Below are 27,096 nucleotides of genomic sequence, written 5' to 3'. Positions count from 1 at the left end.
GTCCAGCAGTTGTTGAATGGAGTCTACCAGCTAATTCACAAATGATTGGGCGGGGAGGGGGTGACATTTAACAAGCCTTACACGTTGGAAGTTGTCACTATCGCTCCCCTCCCCCCCTTTTAAACATGCAGGCCAATATGCTAAATCATATTTAGCTAATGTCACAGATGTAGGCAAGAATTTGCCTGGATTTTAAGTTTCCAAGCTAGGAAGTTGCAAGTAGGTATAGGTTTTAATGTTTTTTTTGTTTTTTTTTTTTAATGTTGTAACAAATGTTTCACTTGGGGGAAAATAGGTTATTAGGAAGAGTGGTCGGTATCCATGTACTCTACTTAAATGTTTTGCTGGTGATTGTTTTGAATTTGGAGGAGTCGTTAGTGTTGCCATGTTAACCTGCCCTCTTAGCTTGTATTTTAAGGATTTTAAAGGAAAGTCTATCCTAGGCCAATCTATTTACAGCTGAGAATTTTTGAAGAAGCAGTGATGAAAAACTGCGGTCCATTTAAAAAGTGTCTTAATTTAAAATATTGTGTTTTAAAGTCAGTGTGCTGCTAATAACATAGGATTGTGACTTTGGAAGAGTGTTAGACCTGTACTAGAAGTTTCTTCAAGCCTATGAAAGTGTAAGAGTTTTGGTAAACTATTTAATGCAATAAATCTGAACTGTCATTGCATTCAACATAGTACACCTTAATCAGATTATATATGTCATGCTAGAAACATTGTGTATGTGGATAAATGCATGTGTATCTTGTCTTTTCATAGCATAACTTTGTGCTTATAGTGGTGGTAGTGAGTTATATTTATAGACAATTTTGTACATATATGAAAGATATTTTTCTGACATATATTGGTGTATTGTATTATTTAAGGCCATTAATACCTATAGAAGGAAACTGTAGTGTTAATATGTTTATGAATTAAAGTTTTTAAGTGTTTTCTTCTGACTGTCATTTTTTTAAATCCGTTTTTAACACACTATACCGTGGGCACAAGAAAGGAAGTGAAGTCCTTATATAACCACTTTAGTTTGTTAAAATGCTATAACTTATAGTGAGAGCAAAAGAGAAATGGTCTGAAAATAACTGACCTTTTTTGGGGGGGAGGGGTATATTTCCAAATACATGAATTAGTCTTCATGCAATCTTGTGAGCAAAGTAGACAAATATTCTTACTTTGCAGTTGTGGAAATGGATGCTCAAAGCCATTTATTTAAGTGGCTGTTGTTTTATTCTGCAGATATTCTAGAATTAGCTATATTTTAAATGAAACATTACCTTAGATACTTTTGCTATTTGTTATTTTAAAATATTGAAAAAAATCTATCCTTCCTTTTTACATGACACTTGTTCCTTACGTTGGTTCCTGGTTTTTAAAGTAATTAGTATTTTCATAAAATTTTATAATTATTAATAAGTAATGAATTATTATAATGAATCACTATTCTTTATTTGAACTTTTTATTTGAACAGTTCTTAAGATACTGTAGTTTAAAAAAACTGTAGTTAAGATCTGGGGGTGTGGCTCAGTGGTAGAGCATTTGCCTAGCATTCATGAAGCTGGAAGTTCAGTCCCAATAGTGTAAACAACAACAAAACAAAACAAACCACCTGCAGTGAATGTATCATTCATTTTGTTTGAATGTTCATTTGTGTGGCTTTTGATTGTTCTACTCATTTTCTACTCTTGGTTATGTAAAGCATATTTAAGACACATGATCAGTGGTAACAGAACTATAGAGACAGTTGATTTAAAAGGTAAGTGTGTAGTTGTATAGTTGTGATTGCTACTTTTGCTGTGTGGTCCGATTGCAAAATGGCCTTCCTTGTTGACTCCCCTCCATGCCGTCAGTTCTTAGTGTTGCACATCAGTGAGAGAGTGAAAGGACTGCATAGTGTCTTTCTGCATTAATGGTGGTGGTGGTGGCGGTCCTTGTTAGTCTCAGTGGCACTTCACATTCGACCTTGGCGTGTTTTGGGTTATTGTTTGTGTTTCTCATCTGGCATGTAAGCTCTGCAGTGGCAGAGGTCCTCTATTTGTTATTGTTCACTTAGTCCTAGCATATACTAGAATAACCAATACATAATAGTTGAGTTAATCTCAGTCCTAGGTAATACTTTAAAATCAAAACAAGAAACCTGCTTCTTAGTTTATGGGCACAATTGATCTTTTCTTAGGAATATGCTCCAAATGTCTGTTCCAATTTGCTGGGTATCAGGGGAATGACAGCCTGGGATTTAAAAGCCGCTGAGACTAAGCCACAGGTGGTCTTGAAACCTGACTGTGTTACTGATTTGCCTAGGCACCCTGTTAGCAGTTGCCGTCATGTGAAGAAAATAGAAGCTTTAGGCCCCTCACCTGTCATGCTAGTGCTGTGTTAGAGACTTACAATAACTTTAGGTCTTTCTGAATCACAGACGTGTTGAATACTGGAGGCTAGTTAGTTCAGTGTCCTTGTTTCCTGTGTAAGAAAGTCAGCATCATAATTGGAAGAAGAATCCACTAAGCAGCTCTAGGTCTACATTTGTTTTATGTGCCAGATAACTGTCAAATCAGAACATACTTATATTTAACCTAGTAGGTTTTTTTGTCATTATTAATTAAAAACTCAAAGTGGGTCCGACGTCTCATGTTAATTTAAAAATAAATAGCAATTAGACTATAAGTTAGTTTAAGTAGAGCAACTTTCTGGGAAGAAACCTGGCATTACTTATCAAAATTTAAATAAAGTTTGTGTATGTTTGATAGAATCATTTAATGGTTGTGAGTTTTATGTTACATAAATTTTAACATAAAAGCCCAACCATAAATCTTTTAAGAATATTCATTTACCATGGTTAAAAATAGAAGGAAATAGAAGTATTAAAAAATGTCCAAACTATCCATTGGTAAGGGAACAGTTAAAATCATAGTATATTTATGCTGTAAGATACTTTGCAGTTGTTAGCAGGTTTTAGAGATCTATATTTACTTCAGGAGAAGCAGCTGAGCGTGTCCTTCAGCACATTGACCAGGCAGCAGACCTCAAAGGTTCACATCTTAACTGCACCATTTATATCAGCTGTGACCATTAGCGACTTAAATCCATCTATGAGGTGGATATAATGATAGTCCTTGCCGCACGGGGCTGTTGTGAGAAGGAGTGAGTTAGTGTCTGTTCTAAGTAAGCACAGGGTGCTTTGTGTAACTGCTTCCTGTCACTGTTATGTACTGACATGGAACAAAGCTCATGATATAATATTGTTTACAAGAAAAAAGTTGTACTACACTGTGTAATATGATTTGACTTATTAAAAAAAAATAGGATGGAGCCAATAAGATGACTCAGTGGGTAAAGGCACTTGATTTATCTATGAGCATATGTATCCCAAACAACTGTAAAACAAGTGCAAGGCTGTGAAGAGTTCATCACAATATGTTGAGCTCCAATTTAGCCACATTTGTGTGTCCTCATCCATTTGGAGATAATGGTCTACAGTTCCCTTTTACTGCATCTGTCAGGACAATTTCCTGTTCACTAATTTGATGGTTTGATTAATATGATGTCCCATTTTTTTGTAGATATCAGGGACAAGTTCTTCAGTTGACTGTATCGGAGACGGAAATTGGTCAGTTGATTCATTTTAAGAGAGTAGTCAGCTGTGATGAATGCTGTCAGAGGTCAAGTAGCTTGAGGAGCGCAAATGCCTATTTGATTGGGAGAAGAGGTCTGTGGTGATTTTAGTGAGTGAGAACTACTGTGGTGGGAAATCAGGATAGTAACCATATTGCAGCAGCTCGAGAGTGAGTGGAAATGTCTCTAAATGGAGATGCGGAACCTAGTCAGCATTTTCGAGAGGTTTGTAAAGGAAAAAAACAGTCAAGGGTGCTGTGTTGAGGGACTTTTTATTTCTTAAGATGTCGTTAAGCATAACTTCTTATAGGAAAATGTTGGAGAGGGGAGATTGGGACAAAAGTGTGAGGAAAATGTGACCAGTATTGGGGTTTCTTGAGAGAACCTGGGTAAGTAGAGCTAGAAATAGATGAATTGTTCCTATGGTAACTTTTCTCCCAAAGTTACTTTTATTATTATTATTATTATTATTATTATTATTTATTATCATTAAAGGCCATGCATGGTGGGATATATCTTTAGTCCCAGCACATAGGAGGCAGAGACAGGCAGATCTTGTGAGTTCTAGGCCAGCCTGGTCTATATAGACAGTTCCAAGTCAGCTGGGGTTACATAGTAAGAAAAGAAATGACATTTTTATGTGTGTGCATTTGTGCATGCACACACACTATAGAGAGCATGTGGAGGCCAGAGGCCAGCTCACAGCAGTCAGTCTGTCTTCACTGTGTTGGTGGTCGTGGGAGTCCACCTGCGGTGGTCAGGGTTGGTGGCAGATCCTTTACCCACTGAGTCATCTCACCCACTCTGTGTTTGTTTTTCCGTTCTCCCCAACACAAACTCTAATGGTAAGTTCACTTCAGTTCTTTTTAGCTATAGGTTTTGTGTGAGTCTTTGTACTTTATTTTATTATTATTATTTTGGATGGGGCACACATTGTACCTAAGCTTTCCTGGAACTCCCTATGCAGCCAGCCCAGCTTGACCTCAGATTTGCTGCAGTCCTTCTGCCTCAGCCTTCTGCATGCTGGGATTATAGGCCTGCACTACATTGCCTGGCTGCCTTGTACCTTTTTTTTTTTTTTTTTTTTTTTTTTTAAACGGAGACCAATATGTAGCTCTGACTAGCCTCGTCTACTGTATAGACCAGGCTGGGATTGAACATGCAGCAATCCCCCTGACTTAGTCATCAGAGTACAACTATGCACCCACAAGCATGGTCTTTGTATCTTTCTTATAAGGCAAATATTTTGGTGTATTAGTTACTTTTCTATTGCTGTGATAAAACACTGTGAGTAGTACAACTTATAGAAGAAAGGTTTTATTTGACTTACAGTTCCAGAGGGATAATACTCCATGATGGTAGAACAAGGTAACAGGTAGCAAGTGTCTAGAGCAGCAGCTGAGAGCTCACATCACAGGACACTGAGAGAGCCAACTTGAAATGGTGAAGAGGTACAAGTCTTAAAACCTCAAAGCCCCCAGTGACATTCTTCCTCTAGCAAGGCCACACTTCCTAATCCTCCCCAAACAACTGCCAGCAGGGACCAAGTATTCAGGGGCCCAAGACTTAAGGGGGACATCTCATTCAATCACTATATTTGGTGATGTTTGAAAATACAGACTCCTTGTTAGCTTAAGATCTTGTTTACAGTCAACAAACTAGCATTTTAAAGTATTCTTATTTATCAGTGTACATGATTTTAACCAGATTGGGGTGTGTGTGTGTGTGTGTGTGTGTGTGTGTGTGTCTTGCTAACTTGCTCAGGCTTGTTTTGAGCTCACTGTGTAGCCCAGGCTGGCCTTGAACTCTCAGCAGTCCTCCTATTTCAGCCTCCCAATGACTGCGTTTACAGGCATGTACCACTGTGCCCAGACTTAAAAAAAAATATATCATTTAATAGTAGCTTTAAAGAAATTATATTTCCAGTCGGGTGCTGGTGGTACATGCCTTTAATCCCAGCATTTGGGAGGTAGAGGCAGGGGGATCTCTATGAGTTTGAGGCCAGCCTGGTCTATAGAGCAACTTTCAGGACAGCCAGGGCTGCACAGAGAAACCCTGTCTCGAAAAACAACAACATAAAACAAAGAAATTATATTTCCATTTCTATTGGTAGAGTAGCCATCCTAAGTTAATTTTGGAAGTTGATTTTCATTTGTATGATGCAAAATAAAACCATATTAAATAAAGGTGTTTTGAAATCCCTTTTGATTTTTTTCACTTTGGTCTGAACCAAGCACTATTCACATATAGTTTGACTTTTAAGTGAAACAACTTGTTTTTCTCTAAGATGCCAGTTAACCTCTTTGTAAAATAGACATTGGAATGAGTCGTTTAAGAATGGTGTACATATGTGTGTCTATGTGTCTGTAATTAACATGCACAGTGATACATGCCTGTAAACCCAGTCATTGGGAGGCTGAAGTAGGAGGATTGCTTCGTGTTCAAGGCCAACCTGGGCTACATAGTGAGTTCAAAGCAAGCCTCAGCAAGTTAGCAAGACCCTGTTTTAAAACATACAGATTCACTCCATTCTGTTTGATTAATAATGATATTCTTTTAAAAGAAGATTTATTTATTTCATGCACATGAGCATTTTTTCATATATGTATGTATATATGTATGTATGACCTGTGGAGGTCAGAAGAGGGAGTTGGATCCCTTGGAATTATAGACAGTTGCAGTCTGCCATGTGGGTGCTGGGAACCAAACCTGGGTCCTCAGCAAGGGTACTCTTGACCACTGAACCATCTCTCCAGTCCCACAAAGGTATTCATAAATTTGAGGAAGTTAAAGAAGCTTGTAATATACGAAGGAGGCAAAGTGCCAGAGAGTCTCATGGATGGTGTAAAGAAAGTCTCATGGATGATTTCTTAAAGAAATGGCAAGGATATAAAAAAAGAGTGGCCAACATTGAGTTCTTTAGAAGCACCAGTATGGAGCTTGTGCTTAGCATGTTTGAATCCACTGGTTCAATCCTGAGCACTTGTCTCTATCAAAGAGAGCCCTAGCTAATGGCGTGTCGCAGGCCCCGGTGGATCTTGTTCCCTTTCTTCTTCAGCTTTACATTTTTGGCAGTTTTCTTCAACAACATGGGATTTTGGAGGAGTGGTTGAGATAGTGTCTTGTTATGTATTGCAGGCTAGTCTCCAACTCATAATTGCCCTGCCTGTGCTTCAAGAATGCTGGGATTATGGGTGGGAACCACCACACCTGACTACTTTTTGGTTCCTTAGACTTGTCATGTTATTTGCTGCCTATGACCTGTCTACGTACTATTCTTATTTTCTAGAAAGCTCTTTTTTTTTTTTTTTTTTGGTTTTTTCGAGACAGGGTTTCTCTGTGTAGCTTTGTGCCTTTCCTGGATCTCGCTCTGTAGACCAGGCTGGCCTCGAACTCACAGAGATCCACCTGCCTCTGCCTCCCGAGTGCTGGGATTAAAGGCGTGCGCCACCACCGCCCGGCCTAGAAAGCTCTTTCTTGATCCTAGTGAACTCTTTTATCCATCTTTTAAGTCTTAGCTTAAATGACACTTTTACATTTCTTAGATTAGATGAGTTCTTTCTGTGGTGTGTTCTTAAAGAGCCTGTGTTTTTCCTTATCACTCCATTTGCAATATATGTTTGGAATAACCTTTTGAGTCCCTTAAAGGCAGGAAGCTCATCCATTCTTTTTTACTGCTATACATCTAGTGCTCAGCCGTATTCCTACTTACTACATGTGTGACACTCACTAGACACAGCTAAATGAATGGATGGCATGGGTACACTGAGGAAAAGCATTTTCATGACTGTGGAAGATAACTGGAGTAGCACCGGGGACCAAAGGATTTGTTAAAACATTTTACCCGCTCTGACTAGGAGGAGGAGAGAATGAAGGACTTTATCTGTAGAAATTGGTGAGGAAGTCCTGTCCTTTGGGATGTATTTAGTAGCATTTGAGGTACATAGAGCAGTTTCCGAAGAAGTTAAAGTACAGTGAAATTAATATATCACAGATTCAAAGGTGGATTTGATTTAGGTAGACGAACAAGATAACTTATAATGAGATTGGGGGGATAGAGGGATTATCTTATATATTTATGTTCTAGATGGTGGCAGTTTCAGTGTTGTAAGAGGCGTTATAGGAATGGCCATTAGAGGCTTTCAAAACATTGAGAGAAATCCCTTGGTTTAATTTACAGTTCTGTTGCTTACTAGCTGAATGACCTTGAAGTAGTTCTGTAGTCTGCCTGATTTCATCTTAATAGGCAAAACGAATATTTGGATACTCGCCTGATAGTTGATGGAGATTAGAACTAGCCCTTGCCCAATAGGAAGAACAAGTACATAGTGCCTGTGGCTATTAACTGTCCACACAATCACGTCCCATAGTGTCCCAAAGTTCTATAATTCAAGGGATGTTGCTGTGTTTTTATTTGGAAGCCACATGTTCTCAGGATTAGCTCTTACAAATGAAGCCCTCTTTTTAATACAATAATCAGTTTTTTCTAAAGTTCAGGTTTCAAAGAGTAGAATTGAAGATAGTCTCTATTGCTATACTACTCCAAGCTGGCTATGTGTCAGGATCCCTGTAAACCAGAGTTTCTTAGGCCTCAGACTGCTGATTCAGAATCTGTCACCCAAGAGCTTGCTAGCTGCCTGGAAGAAGGCATTATGTGGCTACTCTGAAACTGACATGCAATGAGAATGATAGGGGTGTATATGTGGAGGGTTATTTGAGTTAAGAAAATAGTTACAGGGCTCGGGGTGTAGATCAGTGACAGGGCTCTTGTCTAGCATGTGTAAGAACCCAAGCTTGAAAGTCAAATCATAATGGCGCATCCACTCTTATTTACTCCCAACACCAAAGGGACAGAGGCAGGTGGATCTTTGTGAGTTGGAGGCCAGCCTGGTCTACATATTGAGTTCCAGGACAGCTAGAGCCACACATTGAGACTGTGTCTCAAACAAGCAAACAAACAAGCAACCTGGATTTGATTACTAATACCACCAATACCAAACTAACTACAGAGGTGGAGTAGGGGGAGCATAATGATTTTAAAGTATTAATCCAAAGGGTATTATTTATTTATTTTTATAGATAAAAAAGTGTATGTGTGTATTCCTCAGTGTAAATATGTGTACCATATGTGTGTAGGATCCCTGGAGAGCAGAAGAAGCTGACAGACCCCTGGAACTGGAGTTGCAGATGGTTGTGAGCCTTCTGATGTTGGTGCTGGGAACCAGACTTCAGTTCTCTGTGAGAGCAGTGCACTCTCTTAACTGCCCAGCCATTTCTCTAGCCTCTGTTTACTTATTTTTAAAAATGACATTACTTTGTGTGTGAATGCATGTATGTGCTTGAAATCATAGCCTAGGAGTTAATCTTTGCTGAATTGGTAGCCAGGAGAAATGTCTTTCTTCTCTGAGTAATTTCTATTATTCACTGAATCTAGACGGCAAAGTTTTATTGCTCTAGTATAGCTTCTCATTACGTTATGTCCAGGGTGAATAAATGAGTCTTCAATGTAATTTACACAAATTTATTTATCTTTGCTTTTTCTATCTTGGTGTGTGTGTGTGTGCGCGCGCGCGCGTGTGTGTGTGGTACATGTTTGCATATATATGGGTACAATGTATGTGTATGTGTGAGTTTACATGCATTTCTTCTACTGTTTTGGCTTCATTCACAACTAGACTTTTCTTTGGTGATAGCAATAGCATAAACTTTCACTACCAGTCCTTAAATTTATTGCATATTAATGCATAATCATTTTACCATATGTTCAGGTTATTATATGGGTGTCTACCTTGGTCTATTTCTTTTCCTTGTTATCAATAGCATGGTCACTTATATTTTTCTGTTTGTGCTTTGTAGTTTGTTTTAACATAGAGTCTTATGGGCTTACTTACACAATAGTATGTGAATTCTCATTTTCTAGTTTTCTGTTACTACCTCCCCAGGTTTAGTTGTACTGTACATTGTGTTTGCCCTTTCTTGTGTACATATGGTCATGTTTCTACTTCCATTGACCTTTCTCACTTTGCTTTTTCCCATTTGTCCTTCTACTGGCAGTGCTTTTTTCAAAAACAAAACAAAACATTTTATTTTTGAGAATTGCACACGAGTACTGTATTTACATAATTTTCATTTCATCCTTTCCCCTTCCCACCTCACCCTCTCCTGTTTCCAACTCCTCTGTCCTGCTCCCTCTCAAATTCATAGCCTCTTCTTGAATTGTATGTATGTATGTATGTATGTATGTATGTGTATAAATGCAGTATGCTCAGTCACTTTAGTGGTGCTCATATGTATATGTTTAGGACTGATCACTTGGGATTGGATTAACCTATTAGGGGGCTTGTCCTTGAAGAAGACTGATTCTCTCGCTCTTAGTAACCTTTAATTGCCTGTAGTTCTTCATCTAGAGGTGGAACTTGTGAGATTACCCCTAACCACATTGGAATGTCAACAAAGCAGTGTCTTCCCTGCCTTAAAGCCTGTGGATCACAGTGGTGACAGGCAAGATAAGCTCAAGGGTAACCAAATTGGACTTCGGGACTGTTGAGTAGGTGGGAATCCATTACCGGTCCCATAAATACAGCCCTGCCTGTGGGTAGTAAGGGCATGGCCTCTAGAGGATGACCTACCACTGCCACTTTCCTAAACCCATGAAGTTCCCAACTGCATGCTAAATATCTGTCTAGAGCCCAGAGAAGGATTTAGGCAAGTTATAATAGCACTTGAGAAATAGCTGAAGCTATGAAAAGAGTATTGAGGGGTTAGGGAGCTGGCTCAGTTGATAAAGTGCTTGTCATGCAAGCATGAAGACCTGAGTTCAGAGCTCTAGAACCTACATTAAAGCCAGGCATTGTGGTGTGGGCCTGTAGTCCTGGCTCCGGAGGTGGAAGCAGAAGACTCCTGGGGTTTGCTGGCCGTCTGCTCTAGTTGAATGGATCAGCTCTAGGTTCAGTGAGAGACTTTGTCTCAAAAATAAGGCAGACACCACCTTTGACTTCGCATTCCATGTGCATATGCACATACCTGCACATGTGTACACGCATGCCCACCCACACAGGTGTATATCAAACATATATGTACGGACCATAAAAATATGTTGAGTTTTCCTGGGAAGAAGGAGTTAGAAAAGAAGAGGCCTAGTGATAGAACTTTTTGAAATGTTATCATTGAATTACTGGGCTGAGGTGGGGGTCCTTTATCATTCAATTTTAGTGTATGTGCTGTGAAAGTGAGCACCCCTTAATCATTCAAGAAGTAAGGAAACAGAAGAGGTATATTTACTAATTTAGGAGTAGTGGGAGTTTCAAGATAAAAGTTTGAAATTATAAATGTTGAAATACTGCTATAATACCATCAAATGGAAAAGTACATTGAAAGTATGTTTCTTAGATTTTCTAGACACATTTTAAACAATGTTTAAATACATCTTTAAGTTTTATTTATTTATTTAATGTGTATGAGTACTGCTTGCATTTATATCTGTGTACTATATGTGTGCCTGGTGCTGGCAAAAGTTGGAAGAGGGCATCTGATCCCCTGGAAAAGAGTCATAGATAGTTATGAGCCACCATGTGGGTGCTGGGAATCAGACCCAGGTCCTGTATAAGTGCAAATGCTCTTAACTGCTGAGCCACCTCTTCAGCCCATTTAGATATTTCTAAGACCCTCATAAAAATAAACTGATAAATCAAGAAAAAATAATATTTTAAAGATTGTTGCCCTGGTTTTGGGGAAAACAGACTTACCAAAAAGGGATGTAAATGAAATATAAATATAATATACATGAAAACAACATAAATGCATAGCTTAGTCAAGTCTTAAGAACTGGACACATCCATGAAATTGGTACCCAAATCAATGAATGACTGTACACAGTTGACCAGCCCCTACATTAGTTTGGCAGAGGTGAACTCAATCATCTCTCCAGCAACTCCAAGGTTGATGACTAGCCTCACTGTAGCACCAATGAAACTTTAGTTTGTGCTGTACTTTGAGTGATAGGATTATATGGCATATATGTTGTTTCTGGTGTTCCTTATGTAATAGTGATCCTGAACTACATTGTTTTATGAACTATAATTATTTCATTCTCATTAATAGCAAATATGTCATTTAGATATATATGTACATATATATATATATATATAAATATGCAGTGTTACATAAATGTTTTACTAGATAGTTAGTCCTTTTTTTGTTTTTTCTTTTGCTTTTCGAGACAGGGTTTCTCTGTGTAGCTCTGGCTGTCCTGTAACTCACTCTGTAGGCCAGACTGACCTCAAATTCAGAGATCCACCTGCTTCTGTCTCCTGAGTGCAGGGATTAAAGGTGTGTGCCGTCACTGGCCCCTGATATTTAGTCATTTTTAATTAAAGATCAACTGTAAATTAGGCATTTATTTTGAAACACTTTTTTTAAATGTTTATCCACACTGCTTCATCTTTATAAGCACTAGCCCTTAGATAGAAAAATTGTGGACTGAAATGCAGTTTTAAAAAACATTTTGCCTATTTATCCTTTCCATTGAGAAAATATTCTATTTTTTTGCGCTTAATTTTATTTTAAGGCAGGGAAATGTTTGTAAAGACAATCTTGTCAAATCACTAACAGATTAGTGATATAGAATAACTCTGTGTGTGTGTGTGTGTGTGTGTGTGTGTGTGTGTGTGTGTGTGTGTGCAGGGCTTTGTGCAAAGGCCATGAGAGGATGTCCGGTGTCCTGCTGTATCCTTCTTTGCCTTATTCCCTTTTGAGACAGGGAATGTCATTGACTCTGTCTCTATGGTGAGTCCCCAGGCTTACAGGCATGTGAAGCCACGCCCAGCTTTCTGCATGGTGACTGAGATCTAGACTTTTGATTGTCTAGTGGGTGCTCTTATCCACTGCTGAGCCATTCTGCAGGGTGACTGGGATCTAGACTTTTGATTGTCTAGTGGGTGCTCTTATCCACTGCTGAGCCATTCTGCAGGGTGACTGGGATCTAGACTTTTGATTGTCTAGTGGGTGCTCTTATCCACTGCTGAGCCATTCTGCATGGTGACTGGGATCTAGACTTTTGATTGTGTAGTGGGTACTCTTATCCACTGCTGAGCCATTCCGCAGGGTGACTGGGATCTAGACTTTTGATTGTCTAGTGGGTGCTCTTATCCACTGCTGAGCCATTCTGCAGGGTGACTGGGATCTAGACTTTTGATTGTGTAGTGGGTGCTCTTATCCACTGCTGAACCATTCTGCAGGGTGACTGGGATCTAGACTTTTGATTGTGTAGTGGGTGCTCTTATCCACTGCTGAGCCATTCTGCAGGGTGACTGGGATCTAGACTTTTGATTGTGTAGTGGGTGCTCTTATCCACTGCTGAACCATTCTGCAGGGTGACTGGGATCTAGACTTTTGATTGTGTAGTGGGTGCTCTTATCCACTGCTGAGCCGTTCTTTAGCCCTGATCTCTTTTTTCCATCAATGCTGATAACTGTGATTAAAGTTTTTATGGTTGAAAAATTTTAAACTATTCGTAAATTTGCTGGTTTTTGTTTTTCCCTCCTCCTGTTTTCAGAAGAGACATTTTATGAAGAATTTTTGTGTGTGCAGCACTGAGGATTGAGTAGAGGACACCTAATAAGTGTGCACTCTGCCTCTGAGCCTCGTTTCTAACCCTTAGAAGAATTTCATTTTAACAACAGTTTGGAAGTTTGTTTCTAGGAAGCTTATATGTCAGGACTATCTACCTCTAGGAAAAATTAATTCCCATAAAAGTAATAACTTTTAAATTTTATGTATTTGGATTTACTAGGTAAAATTTTCTTTTTCTTAAATCTAATTTGGGATTTAAAAAATATTTAACACAGTGGAACTGAGAATGCATCTCAGTGGTAGAGTGCTTGCCTACTGTGCTTGAAGCTCTGGGTTCAATTTCTCAGGACTACAAATAACATACTATACTTCCTTTATAAATAACTCATTGGATAAAATAGTTTATTACGTGTCATTGATTTTGTGTGCATGTGTATGTGTGTGGCTGCATTGCCATGGGATACATATGGAGGTCAGAGGACAACTTGGGAGTCAGTGCTCCCTCTCTACCATGTGGTCCTGGGGATAGAACTCAGATCGTCAGTCTTGGTGGCAAGTGCTTTACCTGGTGAGCCACCGCTCCTCCCTTTAAATTCCAGTTTGTTATTTAGTTTGCAGATAAGATACTTTTATAAATAAGACAAAATTTAATATATTTATAACATAAAGAACTAATGACATTAATTTAAAAATTAAGATCCTGGTAGGTAAGTGAGCAAAAGATGAGAAAAGATAATTCATAAATGAAAAACTAAGATTAAGATTTGTGGTAGAATATTTGATCTAGCTAGCTTCTACCAAGTTCAAATTCAAGCAACCATTTTTTCCCCTATGAAGTCAGCAAAAACAAAAATAATACAAACAAAATTAAAAAGTATTACTGAAGCTGCTAGTCTCTTAAATTACCGGAAGCTGAAAAACAGTTTGATGTTGGATTTCAGCATCATGTCCTTCACATTCTTTAGTTCAGTTTTGATATATTTTGCAGATATTACTCTAGGCACATAATCCAAATAAGCCAAAATTCATATAAACTGTGTTGTTTGTTTTAAGACAGTGTCTTGTTATGAATCACTGGCTGGCTTGGAACTTGCTGTATAGACCAGGCTGTTCTTAACTCACAGAGATTGGCCTGCCTCAGCCTTTTTAGTTCTGAGATTGAAGGCTTGTGCTGCCAAACCTGGCTACAGTGTTATTTACAGTAGAGAAAATGAAACATAATAGAGTATTGGTTGTTTATTCATTTTAAAAGAAGACTTTATTTTTCCATTTATTTATTATGTGTCTGGGAAACTGTGTGGGAGTATGTGCATGCCATGGCAACATGAGGTCAGAGGACATGGGTCCTAGGGATGGAAATCAGATGTTAGGGTTGCTGAGGCATCTGGCCAGACCACTCCTCATTTTCATGCTGGGCGTTGAACTGGGACCTTATGTATGGGCAGTGCATTACCACTGGTATAGCCCCAGCCTGGTGACTCCATAATCAATAAAAATGTTGATAATGATGATAATAGTTCCTCTGAAGTATTATATTATTTATTGGATTGATTATGAGATACTCATGAGTGTGTGAAGCTACATTTTAGAGATGACAATCTTTTTTGGACCTTCATGAATAAGTCATAATATTTCTTAATTTTTTTTATAATAGTGACGGTCAATGTTATTGATGACATAATTTGCAGGTAAATTGGCAAGATGAGGAGCAGCAAGTCAAAAGAGGTGCCTTTACCAAGTTCAAGGAGCTCTCAAAGCAAGGAGACTGTTCAAGGTATGAGTTTTGTTTTTTTTAGACTGTATTTAATTCTCTTTTAAGGTCTGATAATATATTAAATTCTGGGTAATCAGTAGATGAAATTTATGCATATTTTGATTGGTAAAACAAAAAAGTGGATTATGCTGAAGAAGTGGCTCAGTGGTTAAGAGTACTTACTGACCTTGCAGAGAACCTCTGTTTAGTTCCCAGCAATCACATTGTATAGCTTGCAAATGCTTGTAACTTCAGTGGTCATTTGCATGTATGTACACTCACTCTCTCTCTCTCTCTCTCTCTCTCACACACACACACACACACACACACACACACACACACACACACACACACACGTATGCAAATAAAACAAACTTTTATTTTCTATTTCTGTTTATTAGTGTTTTGCCTGCATGTTTGTCTGTATGAAGATGGTGGATCCACTGGAACTTGAGTTACAGACAGTTGTGAGCTGCCATGTGGGTGCTGGATAAATAGTAGAAAAATTTACTTTTTAAAAAATGATTTAGTTGAGCCAGATGTGGTCATGCATTACTGTAATCCCAGAACTCAAAAGGTTGAGGCAGGAGAATTTTTTTTTAATTTTAATTTTATTTTTCTTTATTAAGAAATTCTCGCCGGGCGGTGGTGGCGCACGCCTTTAATCCCAGCACTCGGGAGGCAGAGCCAGGCGGATCTCTGTGAGTTCGAGGCCAGCCTGGTCTACAGCACAAGATCCAGGAAAGGCGCAAAGCTACACAGAGAAACCCTGTCTCGAAAAAACCAAAAAAAAAAAAAAAAAAAAAAAGAAATTCTCTACTCACTCCTCATGCTATCCACAGACCCCCCCCTCCTCCCTCCTCCCACCCCCCAGCCCTCTTTCCCAAGCCACCCTGCATCCTCATATCCCCAAAATCGAGGTCTCCCATGGGGAGTCAGCAGAGCCCAGCACACTGAGCCTAGGCAGGTCCAAGCCCCTTCCCACTGCAACAAGGCTGTGCAAGGTGTCATGCCCCAGGCACCGGCTTTCTAGAAGCCTGCCCATGCACCAGGGACAGATCCCAATACCCTTGCCTGGGTGCCCCCACAAACAGTTCAAGCCAAACAACGTCTTCCGTGTCCAGAGGGCCTAGTCCAGTCCCATGGGAGCTCCACAGCCACCAGTCCACAGTTCATGGGTTTCCACTAGTGTGGTCCTTCATCTCTGCACATCCTCCCATCATGATCTTGACATCCCTCGCCAAGGCAGGAGAATTGTGAGTTTAAGGCCAGCTTGTACTACCCAGTAAGAACTTCTCTCTCCTCAAGAAGTATATATACAAAATTAGTTTTCTTTTTCAGAAATGCTGACTGTAATGTCTGTATCTATAATAAAGACAGTGAATACATAGTAAGTTACAGGCTCCCTGAAGTCCTTCTTAAGTTATTTGTTAGAGGTACTTCAAGGTATGATATTTTAAAAGGGAAGCTGACAAACTAGAGTTGATCCAGAGGAAGATTCCTATTTGGGAGGAAACTAGAAATTAAGCCATATAGGGAGTATTTGGAGGAAATGAAAACATTTATTCTGGAAGAAGATAACTCGTGGGAAACAACACAGCCTTAAACTAGTTGAAAGGCTGTTACTTGAAAGACTAGATTTGTTTCTACTAGTACAGTGAAGTGTGGAATATTTTAAAAAGTATTCTTTTACATTATAATGTGATATAAAACAACACAAAGTTTTATATTTTGTTGAGTGTATTGGTGGATTCCTATAATCCTAGCACTCAGAAGGCTCAGGCAACAAGATTCTAAGTTGGAGGTCAGCCTGGGCTGTACGGTGAGAGTCTACCTCATTCTCATCCTCCCTCTCCCCCCTCTTCTTTCTTCTCCCTCCCTCTCCCTCCCCCCCTCCTTCCGTGTGTGTGTGTGTGTGTGTGTGTGTGTGTGTGTGTGTGTGTGTGTGTGTGTGTGTTGGTTCAGGCCATTGCTGTAAATTGAATATACTTCTTTTGCATATGTCTGATACAGGTTTTGTAAGAGTGTAGTTCAATTTATTTATTTATTTATTTATTTATTTAGGTTTTTCGAGACAGGGTTTCTCTGTGTAGTTTTGGTGCCTGTCCTGGATCTCACTCTGTAGACCAGGCTGGCCTTGAAACTCACAGAGATCTGCCTGGCTCTGCCTCCTGAGTGCTGGGGTTAAAGGCGTGTGCCACCACTTCCCGGCTAGTCCAATTGTTTTAAGGACTAATAGTGTCAGGCTATTTTAATTCTGTGTCTTGAGAAGCATGGCCTTTTATAATTATAGGGAAAGAAGTGTGTTTTGATTCAGTATTATTAATGTATCTGATAAGGAATAGTTCTACCTATGAAGTGGTTCTCAAACCTTTGATCACATTTGGGAGCATATTAAAATTCATGTTCTAAGTTCTACTTCAGAACTCTGATTCTGTAAATGTCACTTTTCTCAGTAGATGTAACCACATCGTGGGATGTACTTTCTCAGACCAAGGCTGCTGTAAGTAGTTGGGTTTCTATTTTAAAAATTTACTCATTTATTGGTTTTAAAATGGATACCATGTTATAATGCGATGAATTAAAACATTTTCTGTAGCATTTTTTTGAAAGGAAAAAGATATTTTGTATATATTACACAAAGAACAAAAATGAGTAATAAGGGAATAAACAAGATACTGCTTTAGGGTATCAGGTCTACTAATATGACATGTCCAATATTCATGTAACGTGTGCTGTTTATTTGCCTTTAATAAATTGGCTCACTTTATGTGGTGATAGGAAGGATGAATGTGGGAAGGTTGGACTGTACCTGTGTGGAAAGCTTGTGAAAGGAACTGCTTCCTGGACTGTGAGATACTGCTTCCGTTTTGTGGTCGTAGGTCGTTTTCCTTTAGAAAAAAGAATGACTATGGAAGAGTTATTTTCTTTTGTGTTTAGTTGGTCTTGTCTGGATTGTGAGAAATCCAAGCTGGCAAAGTGATATATGGTCCCTTCAAAGAAATATTCCTCTTCTGGGCTAATTATTTATATGTCCCTGTTAATTTGAATAACGGTTTCTATATGTCTGTATGTTTAAAAACATTTACTTACTTTTATTTTTATGTGTCCATTATGTGTGCCTGGTGCCCTGGAGGCAGCAGCTGTAAACCACCATGTGGGTGCTGGGAACCGAACTCGGGTCTTGCAAGAGAGAAAGTGCCTTAACTGCTGAGCCTTCTCTCCAGGTGTTGTCTGAGTATTTTATGTAATTTTCTATGTTCTAATCTTTGGAACTCTTTTGAAATGATATCTGCTAGTTTTTTTTCTCTTGAGAAGGTCTGTTTTCTGTCTTGAGAAGCATGGCCTTATGCAATGATAGGGAGAAAAAGTGTATTTTGATTCAATATAATAAAGATTTGGCTTTATAAAGAAGCAGTATATAATCTCACTACATGAGTTTTAAACATGTATAATGTAGGAATGAATTGTTTCTGTGTCCTGATTTGATTTAATTTTGAGTGAAATCAATACAGAGAATAGTTAATTTTCAAAAATAACTTGTTAATTGTGTTTTTGAAGAATTCTTTAGGATTATAAGATTCACAAATAGGGAGAATTAACTGATATTGAATTATTATGTGAATGATTATTGCAAGTTTTTCACAAAAATCTGAAAAAAGATAAAGTTTCATATAAAGTGCTTTTATTTCCTTGTAAAATTTTGATGATTTTGATTTCTATACTTGTTAGTTTTCAGCTGTTCTCCTATAAGCCTATAGTATTCTACTATTCAAGAGAAAATGCTTAAACTGCTCAGAGCATTGGTAGTGACTTATATTTCAGAGTATATATACAACCTGAATTGTATGTATCCTGTGAATTTTGCTTTCGTTTCATTTAATTTTTTATTTAAAAGTTTTTTTTTTTTTTAGATTTTTGAAACAGGGTCTTATTGTGTAGCTTTGGCTATCCTGGAACTTGTTCTGTAGACCAGGCTGACCTCAAACTCATAGAGATCCACCTGCCTGTCTCCCAAGCGCTAGGATTTAACAACGGCATGTGCTACCATACTTGGTGGATTTTGTTTCTTTCTTTTTTTTTTTTTTTTTTTTAATTTTTATTCTTTTGATTTTCAAGACAGTGTTTCTCTGTGTAGTCCTGGCTGTCCTGAAACTTGATCTGCAGGCCAGGCTGGCCCTGAACTCACAGAGATCCACCTGCCTTTGCTTCCCGAGTGCTGGGCTTAAAGGCGTGCGCCACCACCGCCCGGCTTGGATTTTGCTTCTTGAAAGATGTATATCATAGACACAAAATTGTAAAAAGTTGTGACTGAATACAAATTTTAATCCAGCTAAATTATCCTTTTTTTATTTTTTTTTACATGTAAAATATACAAGGTATGTTGAATAATGATATGCAACATATTGCAGGTAATTTATTACCTTAAAAAGACTTAACAATTAAAAATAGTTCAACATGATGAGTAGAAACTCATTAGATCTCTTCATAATCTGTTGGGTATTTTTGTTTATACTTGGATAGCATTATGCTCAAAGCATAATTACAGCTAAAGTAGTAAGTTATAAAAATAGTTAATATTGCAAGAAAGTGTTTAAGTTTTTTTCTTCTTTAGAGAAAGATATTGTGCAATATTATTTTAAGTAGCTATGTAAACCAAAAATGGTAATTGATTATTTCAGGATTAATTTATGTATTTTCATGATATTCAAATTTTAGCTGAGACACATTGAGAACAAATTAGAAGTAACCCCTACAAGTACAGCTATAATTGATTCTGTGATGGATGCTAAGAAGTCTGCAAGTGCTACCCGCAAAATAAGTAGGAAAGGTATGTGTGAAGTTCCTTTAAAAAATTTAGCTGTATTAAATTTAGCTATATTAAGTACAGATTAATAAATTACTACTATTGTTTGTAGGGGGTGCACATGTGCTACAGACTATGCTTGTAGAGGCCAGAGGCCAGCCTTACAGATTCCCTCCTTCTGCCATTATGTGGGTTCTGGGGGTTGGCCTCATTAATACAGATTTAAGTATTTCTTGGTAGTCCATTTGTGTATGCATGTGTCCTTAGACTGTGCTTCTGAAGCAGCCTCATACTTAGTGATGCTGGTGATGTTTTCACCGTTTCATCATGTTTAACAGTTGAGTTTTCATTTGTTTGTGGTAATGAGACTTTTATTTTGGTGTTTGAGGTTATATATACTTTTTTAAATTCACAGGTATAGTCTTTGAAGGTAAAATTTAATTGACTTAACGCATATGAGTTTGTTTCAGGGGGCTAAATTGTTTAAATCATTAATGGAATATCTTTCATAGAGATACTGTATAATAAATTGACACAATGCAGATGTTTGATTTTGGGGGGGTTCTTAATTGGTGGGTTACAAGGTACAAGTAAATGCTGGCTGCTTAGACTGACAGTTGTTGGGTTTTTCCAGTTCTCCTTTTACTCTTCGGGAGGGAAGGTTATGGGGGTTTGACTGAGGCCCTCACATGCAAGGAAAGTACCCTACGACTGCCCTTTTCTTCAGCCTTAGTTTTATTTCCTTTTGTGCTTTGAGGTCAGTGGCCCATACTGGCCTTGAACTCACTTTGTAGCCCAAACAGACCTTGACCTGGTAACTCTCTTACCTCATGATGAGTAGATTTTAATTTGGCATTATTGTCTTAGAATACAGTTTTCTCTACAAACTGAGTGACCGTGGGTGTTTTCTGTCCTCTTACCTAATATCTAAGCAGAGATGGTAGCACATAAGTAAGTTCTTCTCTTAGACGGTCGGGTTTTATGTCATCTGTTCTCAGAGATTTCTTTTCTCCTTTAGATGGTAGATACCTAGATGAGTCTTGGATCAGTGCTCCAACTTCCAAATCTTCTAAACCACGAAAAGAGAAATCTCGTAGTCCTCTCAGGGTTACCACCCTGGAAAGTAACGTTAAGAAAAACAATCGTGTGGAATTCCGTGAACCTTTGGTTTCTTACAGGTTGGTATGGGAAAAGACGTTAGCAGCTGGGGTTATTGAATGATTACAATAGGAGTATGGTGGGGTTTCTCAGTTTTTGCAGTACTCTGATTCTGAAATCCTGTTAGTTACTTTTCTCATTTTTGTGACCAAACGCCTGACAAGCAAACTGAGGAAGGAAAGGCTTCTTTTGGTTTACAATTTGAAAGTCCATTATGGCGGGGAAGGAATGGCAGCAACCCATGAGGCAGCAGGTCAGACTGTGCCTGCAGTTAAGAAGCAGAGCAAGGAAAAGGGCGGGGCTCTGAAATCTCAAGGCCTTCCCTAGTGCCTCTTACAGACCTCTAAAACAGTGCTACAACCAGTACTGTAGTGTTCAAACACATGGGCCTAGTTCACACTCACGCCACAAAAGAAATGTTACTGTTCTCCACAAAAGATAATCCAAAAAACAAAAGTTCACCAAAACATAAAAAATCAGAACCCACCAACCCCCCCCCCCAAATTCTACCCTCTTAACCTTATAAAATACTGACTACCGTCTTTTTTGTTGTTGTTCTAGATATCAAATCCAGAATCTTTCATATAGTAGTCAAAGACTCGGCCACTGAGCCACATTGCCAGTCTGTATCCTCTCCAAGTATTTGAGTGGAAGAAATAGTAATAGTTGTGTGTATGCCACATGTGTTGTTGGTGCCCAAGAAGGCCCTGGAGCTAGAGTTACAGTGGGTTGTGAGCTGCCCCGTGTGGGTTCTGGAAACTGAACTCTGGTCCTCTGGAAGAGCAGAAATTGCTCATAACCAAGCAGCAAATACTCTGAACCATCTCTCTAGGCCCTGACTTGAATTTTTTTTTTTTACACTGATTATATGAATTTATTTATTCTACTTTGTAACAGTTTAGATGTTCTGGACTAATATGGGAATTTAATAGTGTAGAATAGATAATAGAAAATGTACATTTTTGTTAACAGTGCTTTTTTTTAAGTACTAAAATTAGAGAATTTTATATTTTTGAAGGATACTTCATTAACTATTTATTTATTTATTTATTTATTTGTTTGTTTATTTATTTATGGAGACAGGGTTTATCTTTGTAGCCCTGGATGCCCTGGAACTCACTCTGTAGACCAGGCTGGCCTCCAACTCAGAGATCCACCTGCCTCTGCCTCTCATATGCTGGGATTATAGGCACACACTACCACTGTCCAGCTAATGCTTTAAATATATTCATGGACTTAGCATGTCAAATAGTAAGAAGCAGCAAGCCCTGGGCCTTATACTTACTGCCTTTATAAACATTTTTTGTGTACTTTAAAGTGTCAGTAAATGAAGAAGTTTCATGATGGTACTTGGTAATTTTAGGTATGAGCTTGTACTCTCTAATTTTGTGATAAGAATTTGGAAGAGAAGATAAATAATGAATTGAGTGTTTAATATGTTGCATTTGATACAAGTTAAAAATAGGTGAAGATAATAAAGTGTTTGTAAAATGATCCTTGGGTATTGTTATTAATATTGAAGCAAAAACAAACAAGCAAACAAAGGAATACAAAAAGCCTGCTTAAAAACATGGTTACAGCCGGGCAGTGGTGGCGCACGCCTTTAATCCCAGCACTCGGGAGGCAGAGCCAGGCGGATCTCTGTGAGTTCGAGGCCAGCCTGGGCTACCAAGTGAGTCCCAGGAAAGGCGCAAAGCTACACAGAGAAACCCTGTCTCGAAAAACCAAAAAAAAAAAAAAAAAAAAACATGGTTACTATCAGGATTGAGATTGAGTTACTGACTCCTTTGTATTCTGATGTTCTTGCAAGAGTACTGTATGATATTTAAAATTTTATAAATTATAAATCTTTCTTTTTTTGGTTTTTCAAGACAGGGTTTCTCTGTGTAGCTTTGCGCCTTTCCTGGGACTCACTTGGTAGTCCAGGCTGGCCTCGAACTCACAGAGATCCGCCTGGCTCTGCCTCCCGAGTGCTGGGATTAAAGTTGTGTGCCACCACCACCTGGCATAAATTATAAATCTTTTAAGAAAAGGAAAAAAAGTACTCAGGGAATAGTTGTATGTGGAATGCCCTTTTCCACCTGGCAGATTCCATTTATCATGTAGCCCCCCTTTCCCACCCCCACCCCCACACACAGGGTTTCATGTAGCCAGGTTGGCTTCCAGCCAAGATTAAATTCAGATTTCTGATCCCCTGCTTCCACCTCCTGCTCCCTATTACTAAGATTGTAAGTGTGCACCACTTGATTTATTCAGTGCTGAAATCAGCTGTGCTTGCTAGGCAAACACCATCAACTGGGATACATTGCCAGTTCTTAAAACCATTGCTTGAGCGTTATGGTGGTGGGAGCATGTGGAGGAAGAGGCTATTCACTTCATAGTAGAGGAGAAGCAGAGAGAGGGAGAAGGAGAGAGAGAGAGATTGAGAGACTGAGACTGAGAAAAGCCCCTGGCAAGCCATCAAGCACACCCACTAGTGGCATACTTCCTCCGCTAGGCTGTACCACTAAGGTATTTACAGTGCTGTCATCTGGGAACCACACATTGAACTCAAGAGCCTATGGGAAACATTTCCTATTGAAACCATAACCCTATAACATTGTGCTTCAATAATACTAGATCACTTCTATTATAACATTTTCATAGCACATTTTGATAGATAGCTGATCTTCTCAAAGCAGTAATGTGCTAATTAATGAATATTTATACCAACATTTCATTATGAAAAATTAAAAGTTTTTAGACAGCTAAAAATATTGTATACTACATATTTAGTAAATATTTAATGAGTGAAATCATGTAAAAGTACCTTTTTGTCTATTTTCTTTTTTAAGGACTTATTTGTGTGTGTGTGTGTGTGTGTGTGTGAGGTCTCAGAGGAGTCATATTACCTGGCTGGAGTTATACACAGGTGTGAGCTATCTAACAAGGATGTTGGGATCTGAACTCTTGTCCTGGCCAAGAGCAGCAAATGCTCCTTATCACTGAGCCATTTTTCAGCCCCATCAATTTTTTTTTCTCTTTTGAGATTGAGAGATGATATGTAAACTATCATTATATTTTGCTTTATTTTATTCTCTCTATGTTCTAATTTTAGGCCTAAATATCTTTAACTTAATGTTAAAATCCTAGTGAAGATAGTGAACATAATTGCTTTTAGTCTTAGTTTCTGATGGCACCACAGGACTCATTTCTCAGCTTTATTTTGTTCAGTAATCAACTACTCTGAACAGGCTCTTAAGGCTTGGAGGCCATTGACCCCAATGAGCATATAGCAAAGCTATGAACTAGCTCTGTAGAAAAAATGCATGTGTTCATATACTCATAAAAGAATTACCATGTTGAATAAGGTCATAGTGTTAAGAGTTTCTGTGGCATTTAGTGTTTTATGTCTTTATATGTAATGGTCTAGATTAGGCTATAAGGTAGAATTGTTACTATGAGTTACAATGCCATTTAAACATTTTTAGTAGTCACACATTGAAGAAAATGCTAAGCTACTATTTCAGATGTTGCAGGTCTAAACTGCTATTACATGTAGTGGATACTTTTTCTTCATGTCTTGTTTACAGCTGAGTTTTATTTGTCTTCATTAACCTTCCTTTTAATAAACTTCTTAAGAAAATTGTTAGAATAGTATGTAAATTAAATTTGGTTTTGAAGAAAAACTTATGCTAGTATTTTTTGGTTTTTTGAGACAGAGTAGTAGCTTTGGAGCCTTTCCTGGATCTCGCTCTGTAGCCCAGATCCTCCTGCCTCTGTCTCCCGAGTGCTGGGATTAAAGGCGTGCGCCACCGCCGTCCAGCCTGCTAGTATTTTCTAAACAGAGACTGTGGACTTTGTGATATGTCTTAGGCCCTGACTAGTCTGCCTACTTGTGAGTTTTATGTAGTTTAAAGCTGCGACACATGTCTCTGGTTAGAAGAAGGTTAACCTTAGAAGAAAGTTTTTAGGGCTTCTTGCATCCTAGACTTTTTTACTCCTCCCCTCCCCCTACTTTTTGAGACAGAGTGTTAAGTTGTCCAGCCTGGCTTTGAACTTGTGATTTTCCGGCTTCAGACTCTGAAGTAGCTGGATTATGGACCTATAGCATTAGGTGCTGGTTTTACTTTTTTAATTTCTAGTGAATTTTTGTTGTTTGTTTGTTTGTTTTACTCCTACTATTAGCTTCAAGTTCTCCATTCAGTTTGTATGACTGGTTTCAGTTTGACTGCTTTTTTTTTTTTTTTAAACTCTTACTCAGACTCTTTTTAATGGACAAGAAAAATTATCTCTGCTGTACATAATGTTTTGGTTCATGTATACATTGTGGAATTACCTAGCTCTTTAATGTATGCATCACCTCATACACTTACTATTATTTTGTGGTGAGAATACCTAAGATCTAACCCCTGCAGTTTTCAAGTCTACAAATTCTTTGTTATTAACTCTAATCACAGAGCTTTTTCTTTTCTGTCACAGGGAAAGCCATGGTACACCTTTCAGCTTAAGCCCCAATCATCTGGAGTCAAAGCATGTGTATTGTGTTCACGAGGAAAAGGCTGCGAGTGGGAAGCAAACAGTAGGCAGTCGGGAAGATCGGAATGTCCGTTGCTGTGATCTTGAGAGCTCTCAACCATCTGTCATCAGTGATACAGTTGTTAGATTTTTAAATGATGGACCAGCAATTGATGCATTGCACAGTTCTGAATGTTTGATTAAAATGGGAATACATGTAAGAACTGAGGAAGAGTTGCCTAACAGAGCAAAAGGAAGTGAGAGCAATTCAAAGCCTTCTCTTAACAACACGGGACACGATGTTGACCCAGAAGTGCTGCTGCTGTCTGACTCGTCTCCACCCTTTACTAGTGCCTGTAATTCCCAAAGGTTAGATATTGCAAAGCGGCGACAACATGATGCTAAACTGGAGAAACTCAAGGAGCGGATTAGGAGACAGTGGGAGCATTCAGAAGAACTAAATGGCCAGGCCCAGACTCTGGGTCCTGTTGACCATCCAGTAATGGTTGTTAACGTTGATAACTCAGTGACAACAAAGGTCAGAAAAGTGGCCACAGCACCGCCTGCTCCGGCATACAAAGGTTTGTAACCAGTCTCCGTTGTTCTTTGTCTTCATGTCTTCTGGTCCCCTGGGATGTACAGAGCAGGTGGATTACCAAATTAGCTGCACGAGAACTTTTTTTTTTCAGGTACATGTTAAAAATGCCAATTCTAAGCCAGGTGGTGGTGGCACACAACTTTAATCCCAGCACTCAGGAGGCAGAGGCAGGTGGATCTCTGTGAGTTCGAGGCCAGCCTGGGCTACAGAGTGAGTTCCAGAACAGGTACCAAAGCTAAACAGAGAAACCCTGTCTTGAGAAAACCAAAACCAAAACCAGACAAAACAAAAAAGCCAATTCTAGACCTACATCAGAAATTCTGGAGATGGGGTCCAGAATGAGATTTTATTTGTTTGTTTGTTTTTGAGACAAGGTCTCTCCTGGATGGCTTGGAACTCATAGAGGTCTAGATGCATTTGCCTCCCAAGTGTTGGAATTAGAGGTGTGTGCCACCAGAATAAGAATTTTTAACAAGTCCATTAGGGAATCTCCTCTCTCTATCGCTTTCCCTTCTTCCCTCGTCCTCTTCTCCTCTCCCCAGGCCAGCCTCAGACTCGACTCAAATCAGTCTGAGTGTAGGATGACAGGCTTGAGCCATCCGGCTCAGCTCCTCAGGGAGTTCTTAGAGGAAACAGGATTAGCACCATTTTCTGACAAAACAAAAGAATTTGCTTTGGAATTAGCAAGAATTATCTAACAATATGTTTACAGTGGGGTGTGTCTGTAATCCCATCTTCTCTGGAGGTTAAGGTAGGGAGATTCTCTAGTTTAAGGCCAGCCCAAACTGCAGTCAGCTAATTGGAACTACATAGCAAGACCCTGTCTCAAAGTACAGTTTTAAAAAGGGATGTAGCTCAGTAGCAGATGGTTTGCCTAGCATATTCAAGTCCCTGGGTTGAATTCTTAATACTAAAAAAACAGTGACAAACCTGCTTAAAAGTCAAATCAGTCAATTCCCACTGGACATAGGACAGCATAATCTTTTGGCATTGGCATGGATCCTGTTTTAATTTTTAACAAAGTTTATTTCCTCATGTTTTAGAAAAATATTTAAATTAGATTTAGCTAACATTAAAAAATTTTTATTGAGAAATATTCT

The 27,096-nt window shown here is 38.7% G+C and overlaps 1 protein-coding gene across 6 annotated transcripts in view; it reads left to right on the top strand.

Moving 5' to 3' along the window:
* Positions 1-27,096, top strand: part of Cep350 (centrosomal protein 350) — a 152,701-nt gene that overhangs the window by 858 nt on the left and 124,747 nt on the right. For 4 of the 6 annotated variants that reach the window (XM_052737254.1, XM_052737253.1, XM_052737255.1 and 1 more), the window contains exons 2-6: positions 14,872-14,957; positions 17,393-17,439; positions 19,656-19,767; positions 20,762-20,921; positions 25,363-25,979. In XM_052737254.1, the coding sequence (XP_052593214.1) occupies positions 14,885-14,957; positions 17,393-17,439; positions 19,656-19,767; positions 20,762-20,921; positions 25,363-25,979 (1,009 nt within the window). In that variant the 5' untranslated portion in view covers positions 14,872-14,884. The remainder of the gene's footprint in view (positions 1-14,871; positions 14,958-17,392; positions 17,440-19,655; positions 19,768-20,761; positions 20,922-25,362; positions 25,980-27,096) is intronic. The other 2 variants (XM_052737256.1, XM_052737252.1) reach the window with 1 other exon arrangement.

This window comes from Peromyscus californicus, unplaced genomic scaffold (assembly GCF_007827085.1).
Source record: "Peromyscus californicus insignis strain IS unplaced genomic scaffold, ASM782708v3 Scaffold_14__1_contigs__length_90479793_seg_2, whole genome shotgun sequence".
Lineage (NCBI taxonomy): Eukaryota > Metazoa > Chordata > Mammalia > Rodentia > Cricetidae > Peromyscus > Peromyscus californicus.
This window is presented reverse-complemented; position numbering and strand designations above follow the sequence as displayed.